This window comes from Garra rufa, chromosome 3, assembly GCF_049309525.1.
Source record: "Garra rufa chromosome 3, GarRuf1.0, whole genome shotgun sequence".
Taxonomy (NCBI): Eukaryota; Metazoa; Chordata; class Actinopteri; order Cypriniformes; family Cyprinidae; genus Garra; species Garra rufa.
Window position 1 is genome coordinate 2,405,989 of NC_133363.1, and position 17,069 is coordinate 2,423,057.

At 33.9% G+C, this 17,069-nt stretch overlaps 1 protein-coding gene across 1 annotated transcript in view; it reads right to left on the reverse strand.

The window, feature by feature from the left end:
• LOC141332528 (phospholipid-transporting ATPase ABCA1) overlaps positions 1-17,069 on the reverse strand; it is a 180,838-nt gene that overhangs the window by 73,635 nt on the left and 90,134 nt on the right. Inside the window, exons 16-22 of the mRNA XM_073837656.1 lie at positions 14,800-15,004; positions 14,014-14,130; positions 13,765-13,936; positions 12,949-13,080; positions 10,807-10,946; positions 10,578-10,715; positions 1,220-1,422 (exon numbers count right to left, since the gene is read on the reverse strand). Of these exons, the coding sequence (XP_073693757.1) occupies positions 1,220-1,422; positions 10,578-10,715; positions 10,807-10,946; positions 12,949-13,080; positions 13,765-13,936; positions 14,014-14,130; positions 14,800-15,004 (1,107 nt within the window). The remainder of the gene's footprint in view (positions 1-1,219; positions 1,423-10,577; positions 10,716-10,806; positions 10,947-12,948; positions 13,081-13,764; positions 13,937-14,013; positions 14,131-14,799; positions 15,005-17,069) is intronic.

Sequence of the window (17,069 nt, forward strand, 5' to 3'; positions counted from 1 at the left end):
GTTTCTCGGTTAGAGAAAGTTGGTTTATGCAATGTTAAGAGAAATACTGTCCCGCATTAAAAATGTAATTTGTGCATTATTAAAATCATTATTGCAATGCAGAAAGACACTTCTTAATGTGTTAGAAGTTTTTTGCACATCCCTTTATGTTAGAGCCTCAGCGCTCATATCACTTAGTTTAGCGTTTCTATGAACAGTAACAACGAGTTTGAGATTTTGAGCTATTTAGGAGAAGGTATGCCTCCATATGCTGAAAAGCATGTTTCTCAGTCAGAGAAAGTTGGTTTATGAGCAATGCTGTCCCACATTATTATTATTATTATTATTATTATTTTTTTTTTTTTTTTTTGCATGAATAAAATCATTTTTGCAATGCAAAAATACACTTCTTAATGTGTTAGAAGTGTTTTTGCACATCTCAGTGCTTAGATCGCTTAGTTTACCGTTTCTTTGAACAGTAACAACGAGTTTGAGATATTGGGTTATTCAACTGAAGGCATGCCTCAATATGCCGAAAAGCTTGTTTCTCGGTCAAAGAAAGTTGGTTTATGCAATGTTAAGGGAAATACTGTCCCACATTAAAAATGTATTTTGTGCATGAATAAAATCCTTTTTGCAATGCGGAGACACACTTCTTAATGTGTTAGAAGTGTTTTGCACATCCCTTTATGTTAGAGCCTCTATGCTCAGTTCACTTGGTTTAGCGTTTCAATGAACAGTAACAACGAGTTTGAGATTTTGTAGCTATTCAACAGAAGGCATGCCTCCATATGCTGAAAAGCGTTTCACAGTCAAAGTTGGTTTATGCAATGTTAAGAGAAATGCTATCCCACATTAAAAGTGTATTTTATGCATCAATAAAATTTCCAAAAATTTTGAAACTGACTTCATCCAGTGATATTTGTACTAGAGATATATGCAAATTAGCGCACATTCCATTAAATAATGGCTCATTTGCATATTCAGACTATGAAAATGTTTGCAATTATCAAGGGTAAGTAAGGTGATAACTATTAGTTTTTTTGTTTGTTTGTTTACCACATTCACCTGCAGTGTCTGGCCTTAAAAAAAGCATTACTACTTAAAAAATTCCAAATTTAACTCAACGTGTTACTTCCTGCTTTTTTAATTATTTGCATGCAAGCAATTGCACCCTTTTTTTAGTGTAGGCCTGTCTAAACATTTGGCTGATTTTCAAGTGTTGTCAGGGCCAGTTTACCTCTTTAATCAATGGGAATCGCTGTCCTGCGACTCGTTCCTGATTGGCGCGTGCGATCGTCAGGTAATAACCTCTGCCGTAGGTTTTCTTGAGGAAGAGCGAGGAGCCGCAGCAGCAGACGCGGCCGTGCGAGATGATGGCGATACGGTCCCCCAGAATATCCGCTTCATCCATGTGATGTGTAGACAGAATGATGGTGCGACCTGGAAGAGACACAAACATCAAACGAACGCACGTCGAGCGCTCGTGGGCGCGTGAAAACCATCAAAGTTCAGCAGCGAGCGAGTATTTCTGAAGGGCTCGTGCTCATTTGAATGGGATAGGACATGTTTGAAGTGCAGGTGCACTGGAAAACAGCACGCTCTATATATAGGCGCTTTTATATCTCACTCTTTCGCTGCCTGTATAGAAAAGTTTCCCGTGTTTTGTATTCGCCGGAGCTCCCGCTGAAGCCAGACACCCGCGGGGTTCAGCGCCGGCATTATTTCAGCTCTGCCTGTGTGACGAGGCAGTGGGAGTTCAAGGCGTCTGTCCTTTGACTTGCCGAGAGCAGAAATATCATGAAATATCATGCATCTGCGCTTCCCAAAGGCAGGAACGTGAAACCTGGCAGACAAACTCGTGTTTATATTGAGACACGCTGATGTTGGACGCTGTAAAGCAGCGATCTGGACACAATGACTGACTGATGACTAGAAAAACTACAAGCTTTGAAATGGAAAACGTGTTTAACTCTTTGTTGGAGAGTTGTACGCACAGGGTTTTTAATACAGTCTCTACATTTGAAAGCACAACAGATTCAACCGATCTCCATTACTTTTTAATTCACTTTACAAAAATGGCTTGAATATCTCTGCTCTACCAAAGTATGGAAATGGCTTATACTTTAGCTTCTAACCACACTGCAGAAAAGTGATATTTTTTCAGTGCAAATGTCTGAAGAGTATTCAAGAAGCAAATTTACATCAAATATACAAAGTCTTGTTTCAAGAGAAATTAGGCAAAACAAAGCAAGTTTGAATTCAAACAGAACAAAAATCAAATAAATTAAATAAAGAATAAAGAATAAAATCAACATTAACAATTATCAGAAATGTTTCTTGAGCAGCAAATCACTGAATGATGCTGATAATTCAGAATTGCATTACAGGAATAAATTACATTTTACAATATTTTAAATTGTAATAATATTTCACAATTTTACTGTAAAATTACTGTAAATGCAGCCATGTTGAGCATAAGCTGCTTTTATTTTTAAGCTTTAATAATCAGACAAGTGATATTGTTTTAGTGCAAAGTCTAAAAAAATATTCATGAAGCAAAATTAAATTAAATACAAAGTCGTGTTTCATGAGAAATTGGTCAAACTTAAGCGAGTTTGAATTCAAACAAAATGAAACAAAAAAATCGAATTAATTAATTTTAAAAATAATTAAAAGATCAGCATTGACAATAATTAGAAAAATGTTTCCTGAGGTGCAAGTCACTGAAAAACTGGAGTAATGATGAAAATTCTGAATTTCATTACAGGAATAAATTACATTGTACAATATATTCATATGGTGAACACTTATTTTAAATCGTAATAATATTATTTCACAATTTTACTGTTTTTACTGTAAAATTACTGTAAATGCAGCCATGTTAAGCATAAACTGCCTTTATTTTTAAGAGTTAATAATCAGAAAATATCTATTTTGTTCAGTGCAAATGTCTGAAGAATATTCAAGAAGCAAATTTACATCAAATATACAAAGTCTTGTTTCAAGAGAAATTAGTCAAAATAAAGCAAGTTTGAATTCAAACAGAACGAAAATCAAATAAATTAAATAAAGAATAAAATCAACATTAACAATTATCAGAAATGTTTCTTGAGCAGCAAATCACTGAATGATGCTGATAATTCAGAATTGCATTACAGGAATAAATTACATTTTACAATATTTTAAATTGTAATAATATTTCACAATTTTACTGTAAAATTACTGTAAATGCAGCCATGTTGAGCATAAGCTGCTTTTATTTTTAAGCTTTAATAATCAGAAACGTGATATTGTTTTAGTGCAAAGTCTAAAAATATTCATGAAGCAAAATTAAATTAAATACAAAGTTGTGTTTCATGAGAAATTGGTCAAAATTAAGCGAGTTTGAATTCAAACAAAATGAAACAAAAAAAATCGAATTAATTAATTTTAAAAATAATTAAAAGATCAACATTGACAATAATTGGAAAAATGTTTCTTGAGGTGCAAGTCACTGAAAAACTGGAGTAATGATGCTGAAAATTCTGAATTTCATTACAGGAATAAATTACATTTTACAATATATTCATATGGTAAACACTTATTTTAAATCGTAATAATATTATTTCACAATTTTACTGTTTTTACTGTAAAATTACTGTAAATGCAGCCATGTTAAGCATAAACTGCCTTTATTTTTAAGAATTAATAATCAGAAAATATCTATTTTGTTCAGTGCAAATGTCTGAAGAATATTCAAGAGGCAAAATAACAAAATTTACAGATTGTTTGATGAGAAATTGGTCAGAATGAAGCGAGTTTGATTTCAAACAGAAAAACTGAAAAAAAAAAATATAAAAAAATTCAAAGGGAAAACTAATTTTCATCCCCTATTTACAGATATTTTAGTTGTTTTAAGCATTTGCTCAGTACATATTGTTAAATTTCTCAGAAAACAAGACTGTACTGTATATGTTCAATTTGCATCTCTAGTAAATGTATCTTGATTTATGGATGTTTAGATATTTGTACTGGAAAACAAGACAAGAAATACAGAGGAAAAAATAAACTTTTTGCAGTGCATGCAAAATATAATGCCACGACTTTATGAATTTAAGACTTTCTGTAACTTTAAGGGAGAATTAAGGCCTGCAGAAACCGTGTATATATGTGAAGTTTTCTGAATTGTGTTATTCCGAAAACAAAATAAAATCAATCAATCTACAAGGCTAAAAGAATTGCACCTTTTTGGTTTTACAGATGGATGTGTGTCAACACACACAGCGTGACATTCAGCTCCAGACAATAAACAGCACTAGAGAGCCACAGATAAATGAATAGACAGAAAGAGAGAAGAAATCTAGAGAGAGATGACTGCTTTGATTTGTGTTGCTTTGTATTATGAACAGCCATTCATCAAACAAGGCCAAAATGCACAAAACAAGAACCTGTCAAAAAAACAAGTCCACTCACAAGTGCATCAAAAGTTCAGTTTCTGAGGGACTTAAGCAATAATTCAAGTTTTAAAAATGTTGCACAAAATCTTTAGTCCAACTAAATGGTGTTGTTTTAGTGAAGTTGGACGAGGAGACCTTGATAACGCAACTGTAGCTTTATCAGCATTGTGTGATTTGCTTCTAAACAAGGACAGATGCGATGCATGATGCATATTTTTGACCCTGGAACACAAAACCAGTCATAAGGGTCAATTTGTTGAAATGTAGATTTATGCATCATCTCAATGCTGAATAAATAAGCTTTCCATTGATGTAAGATGTTAGGAAAGGGCAATATTTGGCCCGTGATACAACTTAATCTCGAATCTGACGGTGAAAAATCTAAATACTGAGAAAATCACCTTTAAAGTTGTTCAAACATAGTTCTTAGCAATGCATATTACTAATCAAACAATAAGTTTTGCTATATTTATGGTTGAAAGCCATTTTAAAATCAGACATTGCATTAACATGAAAAATGCACATCAAAGTCATATTACAAAATGTTTTTGTACATGAAATATAAAGATTTAAGTTTCAAAAATAGGAGTGACAGTTAAGGGGTTAAAAAAACAAAAGCTTGAATTCAACAAACATAAAATGTTCCAAACATATTTCTAAATGAACTTAATAAAAAATAATAAAGCATGCTTTAAACTGATCAAAAATGACTGTAAAAACTTCTTACAAAATGAATGCTAGAATGTTACAAAAGATTTATTTTTTAAACAAATGCTGTTCCTTTAACTTTCTATTTATCTTTCAATCCTGCACTGTAAAAAGTTTTCACCAGATTCAACTTAAAAACATAAGTTCAGCAGCTGTCTTAAGTTTTTAAGTTAAATCAGCATAAAACTACAAGTCATTTTAACTTATTACAAAAAAATGAGTTGATATAACTTGTGAGTTTAAACGACTTAAGTTGATATAACTTACAATCTTAAGGCAGCTGCTAAACTTAAGTTTTTATGTTGAAACAGGTGAAAACTTTTTACAGTGTGGAAAATATAATGTATCACGGTTTCCATGAAAAATATTTGACAGCACAACTGCTTTCAACATTGATAATGGTCAGCAAATGCTGCTTCTTTCTTGAGCAGTAAATCAGCATATTATAAATGATTTCAAGAAGGATCATTTGATGCTGAAGACTGGAGTAATGATGCTGAACATTCATCTTTGATCACAGCAATCAATTTTAACACATTTCAACATATATTCACTTAGAAAAACACTATTTGAAATTGTACATACACAAATAAACGTTCTTTAAAGAGTTCTTCACAGCGATGCCATAGAAGAACCATTCAGTCAAAGGTTCTTCGAAGAACCATCTCTTTCTTACCTTTTTATAATCTGAAGAGCCTTCTTTCGCACAAAGAACCTTCTGTGAAACAGAAAGGTTCTTTAAAGGTTAAAGGTTCTTTATGGAACCAACAAAGGTTCTTCTATGGCATCATGAAGCACCTTTATTTTTAAGAGTGCAATATTTCAGAATATTACCATTTTCACTATATTTTTGATCAAATAAATGCAGCCTTGGTGAGCCACAGAGACTTCCCTGAAAAAAGCTCAGGCCTCGTATCTGATTGTCAGTCTATTATTCACCACCTGTGGATGTAAGCACTTTAAATCACACAGCAAATGCCAAAAACTCTTTATCTAATTTGTGTGTGTGACGAAAGGCCACTCTCAGCCCAATTAACTGCACTAGTACACATCATTTCATTTTCCTAAATTATTAATCAGACAATAATCGGCTGCACTAATCAAATAATCATCAGCCGCTCTCTAATTACACAAGGGTTCCAGCTGAAACTGGCTGAAAATGCGAATTCAGTCCCCGGAGGACTGCAGGACTTATTAGTATTGACAATAATTATAAATTGAACGTGTAATATTTTTATTACCGATTTAACAAGCTTGCACCGAGAGAGAAGGAGAGTTTTACAATGACATCTCAGCACCCAAAGTAAGTGAAATTAAAAACTAATTACAAACAACCAGACAAATGAACACAACAGAGCAAAGATACTGTGCAACGAAAATAAACAGTCCTTTAAGCCACCTAACAGAAACAGAAGAAATACTACTTTAAAAAGTCAGTAATAAAATAAAGAGCATAGTAAAACAGCTGACTGACTGAACTGAATTAAATCTGACAGGCTCAATCCTTCAGACATATGCTGGCATTTACACTTGTTCACATTTAAGAGAGAGAGCATTATGTGAATAAATGCCTTGTTAGTGGCTCTTCAACACAAAGCCGATCTAAACAGCCCGTCTCTGTGAATCATCCATCTGCATGTCAAATTAAATCAATCAGGTCCAATAAATCTAATTTCTATAGCGCTTTTCACAACACACAAAGTTTCAAAGCAGCTTTACAGAAAATCACGATGTAAGTGTTTATAATATCGTTTCATATCCTCTATAATAACCTTATATCTTCATGCTTTATAGTCGCAATTAGCAAATGAGCTGGATGATAATATATTGACATTTTGTGACAGTATCATAATACATAAATGTAATGTCTTATTTTTTTTAATTGCTCTGCATTAATTAAATAAATTAATGTCTATTATGCTAATTATTGGTTAAGTATCATAATTCAGTGGAAACGTATATTTACCACTAGTTACAGTATGTGAGACAAATTAAAATTGTTATCCATGGCATTTTAACACAACATCTGCTCACATTTGTGAAGGTTGCTATTGGATCACTGAAGGTAAATGTCATTTTATGCAACTCTGTATTACTGTAGAGATAGCTTATGAGCTTTTTAGTCTTATTAACTAATGGTACAACAAAATAAAGTACAGAGTTAGGTACAACTAGCTAGTAATTACTGAGTCTCTAATGTGAACTTTAAGTAAGAACTTGGATGGACCATAAAAAGGGAAAAAATACAAATAAAAATTGTCAACTTGTAAGAGGGAACGTCCCAGGAAGACTAGAACGCAGCATTACTATAGAGAGATGAGAGGGTCTGTATTACTATTGGAGAAAGTGTAAAGGTCAACTTGGATCACATGGCTGTTTACGGATACCCATAGGAATGAATGAGAAGTGCCGTAAGCTGAATCCCACCTGTTGCAAAAAGTCAGTGGCTTCTCTTATAAAACTGCATTTCCGATGTAAAATAGTTAAATCCAAAAGGACTGCTTACACTGCAAAAAATGCTTTTCTTACTTAGATTTTTTTGTCTTGTTTCCAGCCAAAATATCGAAAAAAAATAATTTTATTGTCTTGTCTAAAAAACAAAACAAAACAAAAACAAGTCAAAATTAAGCATTTTTCCTTGAAACAAGCAAAATAATCTGCCAATGGCATAAGAAAAATAATCTTGTTTTCAGTTTGTAATAAGATTTTTTTTTTTTTTTTTTTTTGTTTACCCCATCGGCAGATTAGTTTTTGTTTTTTTTCTGAAAACAAGAAAATAATTTTCACTCGTCTAGAAAATCTTTCTTGATTGTGTAAAACACGTTTTAAAGATTAGCTAATATGCTGTCAGTTCACTAAATGGTGAGCTGTTTTATCTAAAAACACAGCAAAAATTATTTTCTTTCCTAGTATTTTTGTCTTATTTTTTAGTATGAATATCTAACACAATTTGGGTAATTTTGTCAGAAAACAAGACATAATATTTAAAGTCTTGTCCAGTAAATGAAACCTGATTCTCGAATTTTTGGACATTTATACTGGAAAAAGACAAAAAAATACTAAGAAATAAAATCCTTTTTTTTTTTGCAGTGAAGCTGTTTATTCACCAAAGCGAAGTATTTCCTCCATTGACATGCATTCGAAGAGAATGGCCTCTGGTCTCCTTTCCATTAACATTATCCGTAACATTTTTTTTAGCTAAAGGTTTCAGGCTTTCCTTCTAGTGGATTTGCTAGAAACTTCCAGGCAGGTGTGTTGAGGCAAGTTGGAGCTAAACTCTGTGGGACACTAGCCATCCAGGACCAATTTTAGACACCCCAGCTTCTACTGTTGAGTTTAACTTCAACCCCAATGAAACACATCTAAACCAGATAATCAAGGTCAATCACGATTACAACACACTTCTAGTTAAGCTTGTTGGAGCAGTTCAGAGTCGAACTCTGCAGGACATTGGCTCTCCAGAAGCAGTATAAGCCTGGGAATCTTCTTGCACAAAGGTGAACTTTACAGCATGTACGAACCAAATCATTGCTCAAAAATTAAAGAGCACTGTCACAATCCATAAGGGAAAGCATGACACTCAGAAACAGTTGTGGCATCTCAGACAAGCTTCTGAGAGAGTCATGATGTTCCACTCCAGCGCTTTAACCCCATACATCCTACAGCGCACCTTAAGAAATGATCGCTCCACTGCTGACAGACGCAGGGACACAATACAGACCGGCTCGTTGCTTTTATTGACCTGGCAGAACCTTCAACACCATTGATCAATATGTTCTCCGGACTGTGATGGAACGGGTTGCCAAATCTCTGCAGCAGATCCATGACGGCATCTAACTCTTGTGGTTGAGAATACAGATGCACCGAAATGAAAATTCTTGGCCGAAGACTAAGAAAATGAAACACTGTTTAAAAAACCGAACACGTTTTTTGGTGTTTTTCCCTCATGTATTTTGACAAGTTTTTTCACCATTGCATAAAATAGCCAAAATGTGCTTTTTACGGTTTTGCCTTGCTTTTCAAAAATAAATAAATAAATTACAAAACAACAATTTAAAAATATTTACTTAACACTGAACATTTTTAACATTCTAACATTATTACATTATTTAACATTATTATTATTATTATTATTATTTATTCATTTTATTTTTTTAAGATTTAAGATTTTTAAGACTTCTTGAATCAGCCATGAGTTTTTAAAGGGGACATTGGATGCAAAACAAATTTTTACATGATGTTTGAACATTAATGTGTGTTGGCAGTTTGTGTACACAACCACCCTACAATGATAAAAATCCACCCAGTGGTATTTATTTGATATTTAAAAGTAATATCCCCTTTTTAAAATCTGGTAATTCTCAGCTTTTTGTCGACATCGGTGTCTTACTTTAGCCCCGCCCTCACCCGAGCTGAAACAGTTAGAATACAATCCTCATTGTGTGACTCGGGTGCAGAGAAAGACTCTAATTGAGCGATTGAGGTGTTCTGTTGTTGGATGTAATCATGAACATGGGCGCGTTTCCCAAAAGCAACCATGGTCGCAAGTTCCATCGTTACCAATAGAGTTCAATGGAACTAACGATCATAGTTAGCTAACGATGCTTTTGGGAAACGTACCCCATAGCAGTAGCCATTTACTCCCAACATCTGAGCCACTAAAGAGGCAGAGGACAATGTTACTTTTCTTTTTAAAAAGGAAAGCACCGATCCCGATCTACATATGCGTCTATGTTCGAGTGAATCATTGCTGATGCAGCTTCACCCACAGCAGAAGAGAGTATAAGTGTTTTTTATGCATCTTTGCAAAAGGCCTTTCTTAATAATGTGCTTGTTGGCAAGTTTCGCCGATAAACGCGGCTCAATGCGGCTAAAGTAAACATTACAGATGTTGACCCAGGAACATGTCGCACTTGGTAAAATCAGGTTCTGCCAGAATAAATACAACATAACGTTCTGTAGTTTATTTACTAATGGTTTAATGCCATTTGGTGATTTCAGGCATCACACAGTAAGCAGCAACAACCAGCCCTTTCTCTTCTCATGGAAGACATGCGATGTACTTCTAAATAAACAGTCTCTTGCTGTCGGTGCTTGGAAAGATTTTTTCGTCTTTCTCGGACAGTTTTAAATGCTTCCTCACTGCCCACGTTTGCTGCATTAGTGTGCGCCTCTATTTGATTGTGTCACATAATTTTTCTTCACAATTTTTAATCTAATAATTATTATTCATTTATTTGTTTGCCATTTTCAGCCGAATAATTTTGTTGCTAAACATTCGGTGCATCCCTAGTTGAGAGTGAGATTCAGTATCTAATTCTCCATTTAGACGGATGAAAATCAAGCATTTGTAACAACTCATTAAATTAATTGTTTTTGTACAGCAATGCAACAATCCCTAAATACTCTGTCCCTGATGCCACATTGTTTACATTAGTTAATTTCTCTTACCTTTTTTGTATTTGAGCAGCAGTTCCCAGATGCCTCTGCGTGCATATGGATCGACTCCCGCTGTTGGCTCGTCTAGAATCACAACATTGGATCCGCCCACGAATGCGATGGCGACCGAAAGCTTCCTCTGCATCCCACCTGAATGCATACAGCAGACGGTTGCCAAATCTCCACAGAAAGAGCGTGTCAGTGAGAACAAAGTGTGTGAACGCTGCTGATGCAAACACACCTGAGAGGTTCTTGGCGAGGTCTTTGCGTTTGTGAGGCAGACCCACGTCTCTAATCATCTGATCGATCTCCTTCTTCACCTCTTTAGAGCTTCGGCCCTTGAGACGCGCGTAAAAGTAAATGTGCTCTTCCACTGTCAGACTGAAACAAACAACATACAAATATGAGCAAGTACTAACTTTTATATAATACATTTTTTTTTTTTTTACTAGTGGGTGCAGGACTCTGTACGTCATTTATGTACGTGAGGATAACAGAATTAAGTAAACTCAAAACTGAAAAACTGACAAATTATACCAAAAAATTCTTTATACAGTGGAATACCAATAAAATTGATTAAAAATTTGGGACTAAAAATTACCAGACACTTGATTATTTGACCTGATCATGTTTTGCTCAAGTGTTTTTTTTTTTCTTGATTTGCTAATGACATTTTTTTACACCACAGACTGAACAATATTAAGCATTGCTAAATGGTCAACAAAGTATTGATAGTTGTGTAAATATTGTCATACTAACAGTTGTTTGAATAATTTTTGGTTGATTGTAATCCATTGCATGCCTTTCTATCAAAGTTATCTGACATTATCAAGATGAATTTGTTCTGACCATAGTTGAACTCTGAGTTCTTGTCATATTTTATTAGCATTTTCTTAACCATAGAATAAACTGTGACGATGTGAGAAATGTCTGAATAAATTTTGGTCTGAATGTACACACAGACAAAAACATGAACATATGGAAGAGACAAATACAAACACGGTTATAAAGAACACGAGTCTGATGTGTAAAACGACTGATTTTGGTATTATTTATATATAAGCTATTAGTGCTTATTACCATTTTTTAATTACAGTAGGATTTATTTTAATATTTTAATTTTAGTTTAAGTTTTAGAAATGCTGTTTCATGTTTTTGTATTTTTTTCCCAATATTTATTTTTTTTTATTTATTTATTTATTTTATGTTTTTAATATTTTATTGCAGTTTTAATCTTAGCAATTTTTATGCTTCAAAGAATTTAAGTTACTTGTCAAGGCAAAATTTCAATGTTCTTTTACATTTTTTGATCAAATATTTATATTGTATCTTATATTTAGGGGAGACAGATTTTCAGGTTTTTTACAACTATGTCAATTTGGCTAATTTCAGAATTATTTTAGTATTATTCATATACTGTTATAATATTTATTCATTTTTAGTTAGCATTTTATATGCTTCCATTTTAGATTTAGTAATGTTATGTGATTTTGTTATTTTTATTTGTTGTTTTTTTTATTATTATTTATTTTCTGCTTTTAGTATTTCGATTTAGTTTTACTTTATTTCAGTTTAATTTTATTTTTTGTCATTTGTTTTTCTATTTAGCTTTTTTTTTGTATTGTAATTTTACAAATTCAAATCATTCAGGATTTTAAGGTTCAGTTTAGGTTTTGTATCTAAAGTCACCTTTTTTAATTAACAAATAACTATTAATTAATAATAATTATTAGTTTATGTTAACAGTAATGTCACAAGCTATTAGTTGAAGCTGGTTAGGTTGGTAACCATAAATATTCATATTCTCGTGAAGAAAGCTAATATCCTCTGTCAAGCATGATGTATATCCTGTGTTCCTCATGCATATGTATGAATTGTGAGAGATTAATTCCTCAGTCGTAGAATAAAACCAAACTCGAGATCATTTCATCACTGAAATATGAATGCAGAGGAAAGAAAGGAGCTGTAAACTCGGGTTTGGTTCAGGTGAGAGCTAATTTTGGTAGTGTGACAGTGCAGAAACTGAGCTTGAATTCACTCCTGAAAGCCTGTGCGTCTCTGACGTCTGTCAGAATGAATTGGACTGAACTCTCATTGCCTGCAGCTCTGAAACCTTTTTTGCATGTAAAACCATTCTGGTGCTGAACTTGAGTTTTGTTTTGAAATAACATTTTGACGCTTTTGAGTTGAACTCTGCCGTCTTCCTGGAGAAGACCGGAGCTGAACTACTCTCATCTGCCGTTTTTGTTGAACTGTTACTCATCTCGCAAGGCTTTCATTAGCTGCCAGACCTTGTTGTCAGAGTTTTCACAGTTCAGACGTGCCAGTATTAAGATTGTGAACAAATAAAACACTGAATTTGTTTCTGTGTTTGTGGCTTTACTCGTTAAAGAGGACGTTGTGTTGTGGACACATTCCCAGATGAGTCCTGATGGTGTCCATGTCGCTGCGGATGTCATAGCCGTTAATGTAAGCCGTACCAGAGGTGGGAGCAAAAAGACCCGTCAGTATTGACCTGGTAAAACAGGAAAAATATTAGAAAAATAAATGTAAAATAAGCATGAACCTAAAAGCATCTATGTATGGGAGATTTCATAAAATATATATAAAATATATACAGTGGCACTTAACAATTAAAAAAGTATGCATTCATTTGTATTATACCTATATATACACCAAAGAAAGAAAGAAAGAAAGAAAGAAAGAAAGAAAGAAAGGATTTGTTATCTGGCTGCCTTAAAATTTTAAGTTCAGTCAACTCAAAAATGTTTAGTCAACTTAAAATGTTAAGTTTTACTAACAACTTCGATATTTGAGTTGATTCAACTTAAAATTTTTAAGGCAACCAGGCTAACCTATCCAGCTTTAAAGTTTAACAAACCAAATGTTTTGTTAAGTCAACTCAAATATCTAAGTTGTCTCTTAGTACAACTTAACATTTCAAGTTGACTAAACTTTTAGCTGACTGAACTTAAAATATTTACGCCAGCTGGGTAACAAATCATTTTAAGTTTACTCAACAAATTGACTGAAACTTCCAGTTCCTCAAAAACAGTTTGAAATTTCAACTAAATAAACTGAAGGATCCACCACCAAAACATCTAGTTTTTTGTCTATGATCGTCACTCAAGATGTATTAATTATGTGTGAGGTGTGCGGTTGATGTGCATAAAACACATTTAAGAGTGTGAAAACCCACATGGTAGTAGTTTTTCCAGCTCCGTTGTGTCCTAAAAATGAGGTGATGTGATCCTGATAGAAGTCCAGACTGAGTCCGTCCACGGCTAGTTTGTTTCCCGTCTTATAGACCTTCACCAGGTTGCGGATGCAAACTCCAGGCTTCATTCCAGGTGGAGGTTTTTCCAAGTAACCTGCGGGACACACATGCATTCAGCTGGATGTTGATGGGAATCATTTGTTCAGATCTGCATGCTGTGTGTGTTTGTACCTTTCTGATTCTCCAGCTCATGAAGCAGGTCAGGATTGGCTTCAGATCCAACTGGAGTCCCGCACCAGTACGAGGATGTAAAGGGAAAATACCACGGCTTTGGGATGCCATACTGGCCTGAAGAAACACAAAAACAAGTATTTTAGCAGGTCCTGCTTTATCTGCATACAGACAGTTGAGGTCAAAAGTTTACACTCCCATTTCAGAATCTCCAAAATGTTAATTATTTTAGCCAAGTAAGAGGAAAAAAGAAGGTACTGACTCTAAATATTTATATTTCAAATAAAATAAAAAAATAAAAAAATAAATAATAATAAAATAAAATAAAAATAAAAAATAAATAAAATTGCATTTCTGAAATGACAAAAATTTAAAATTTGAATCTGTCCAGAAAAAAAAAAAAACTGAAAAAAAAGTTACTGACTCTAAATATTTGTATTTCAAATAAAATAAAATAAAATAAAATGAAATAAAATAAAATAAAATAAAATAAAATAACTGAAATGACAATGAAGACTGTCATTATGAATTTGAAAATATGAACCCGTGCAGAAAAACCCAGAAAAAAGGTACCGACTCTAAATATATATATTTTAAATAAATAAAATAAAATAAACGTCATTCAAGACGGGTGAAAATTAATCCTTGCATCATAGGAATGCATATTAAAATATATTCACACAGTAAACATTTTTTAAATGGTATTAATATTTGTAACATTTCTGTTTTTCCAGTATTTTTTCCTCCTTTGTACATATGTTGTTGTATGTTTTCCAGGTGTCGTACCCGGGAAGACGTTCTCGATGTACCAGGTGAGAATCCAGTAAATGAGTGCATCGAACAGCATCATGAAGATGGAGACAACGAAGGAGTATCGGTCGTTCTCCTGCGGACTGACCCTGATGTTGCTCCACTGAATGCCGATGCCCTGCTCTTCATAACGGGAGAAATTCTCACAGCCGTAGCCGAACGCCACACACGACAGCAGGCTCTGTGGGGACGGAAACAGAAGGGTCAGACGCACACCCGATCCACGCTATTAATATAAATGTAAATTCTTCTCCCGGCGCGTGCATTTTTACGCAGGTATGAATATGAGATCAAAACAACGGCATTACCGCCATCCACAATTTCAAAGTAAACAGTGAGTGCGTGTGTGTGTGGGCAGGATTCACATTAATGGGCCTGCAGACTCATTCATCTGAACTAGACAGCGGCGCCTGAATGCCAAGACGCTCTCACACACACACACACACACACACACACACACACACACACACACACACACACACACACACACAGATAAGAGGAAGACATCCACACACTGCTGAATAGAGCGAATCTCCTCGCGTGAGATAAAGGTCACTCTGATTGGTCACAATGACGGAAGTGCGGCTGTAAGTCATTTAGTTGGTCTTTCTCTTTCTCAAAGGGCAAAAGTGCCCGTCCATCGCTCTTCTCTTCAGGTGCGGGTCATCGCTATCGCACTAATGTACATCCTCACCGGAGATGAATGGAGGAGCTCCTGCAGAAGAGACCTGAATCTCATCCTGTGGATACTCTAAGAAGAGCTGAGCGCTTCATTCAGTCTGGCTGAGGAAGTGATGCATTAAATGAACGCACAGGTCAAATAACACCTTCTTTTCTCTCCTCTCCTCATTTCTAACTCTGCACATTCTGGTGGAAAGGAGGTACACATTTTCTCTTTTGTTTTATGATTCGGAGATCTTGAGCTTTGTTGTGTGTGGGCCATTCTACTGAATTGGTGCAAACTGCTGTCCCACAATTAAAAAACACATCAAAGTATTCAAAAGTCTTAGATGTTTACTATATTGAAACCCACAATAATATTTCAAATTGCAGTAAGTTTGTTATATATAAAACCACAATTTATTTGGTACTTTCAATTGGGAGGTGGCTGTCCCTAATCCTAACTCTCCTAATTGTAGGATAATATTTTATTTATTTATTTATTTATTTATTTATTTATTTATTTTGCATGTTACTCAATTGCTGCAAAAATATCTTTTTGATTGTGTATTATGTATTATTTTTATATTAACTTGGCATTCTCTTGATGAGCTTCAAGAGGTAGTCTCATACATAAAAAGTATTATTCAATGTTTTTTACCTAATGGTAATTATAACTCGCATTTGGAGATCGACACTTCTTGACTGGCAAGACGGCCGTGAGAGGAAACTCAAACAGTGAAAGAGAGTTGTTCAAAACCTTTCTTTTTAGTAACTCTGTGAACACAAACAATGTTCTCAATGCTGGAGTTCATGTGTAGAGACCCAGGCGATACTTCGAGCAACGTTTCATGAAAATAAAGAAAACTCTTTGAATGAGAAGGTGTGTCCAAACTTTTGGTCTTTATTGTATGTATGTATATATATATATATATATATATATATATATATATATATATATATATATATATATATATATATATATACACACACACACACACACACACACACACTACCGTTCAAAGGTTTGGGATCAGTAAGATTTTGAACTAAAAAAAAAGTATCGTTTTATTTATTTTATTTAATTTATGTTGTTTTTATTTTACTCTTTCTTGTGCCGAATTTTTTTTCTTTATTTTTTTTTATTTTTTTTGCAAGAAAAGAGTACATATTATTTATACAATGTACTTTATTAAGTGTAAAATTAATGTAATGTTTTTGGGCACTTAACTGAATCTTGAATGCAAATTCTTTCAAAAGCATTATAGTTTAAAATTTCATTAAATGCAACTTTAGAGTGTTTTGACCCACATTATTAGGGCTTAAAGGAACACTCCACTTTTTTTTGGAAATAGGCTCATTCTCCAACTCCCCCGAGTTAATAAGGTGAGTTTTACCATTTTGAAATCCATTCAGCCGTTCTCCTGTTCTGGCGATATCACTTTTAGCATAGCTTAGCATAGATCATTGCATCCTATTAGACCAATAGCATCACGTTCAAAAATGACCAACGAGTTTTGATATTTGTTCTATTTAAAACTTGACTCTTCTGTAGTTATATCGGGTACTAATACCGGCGGAAAATG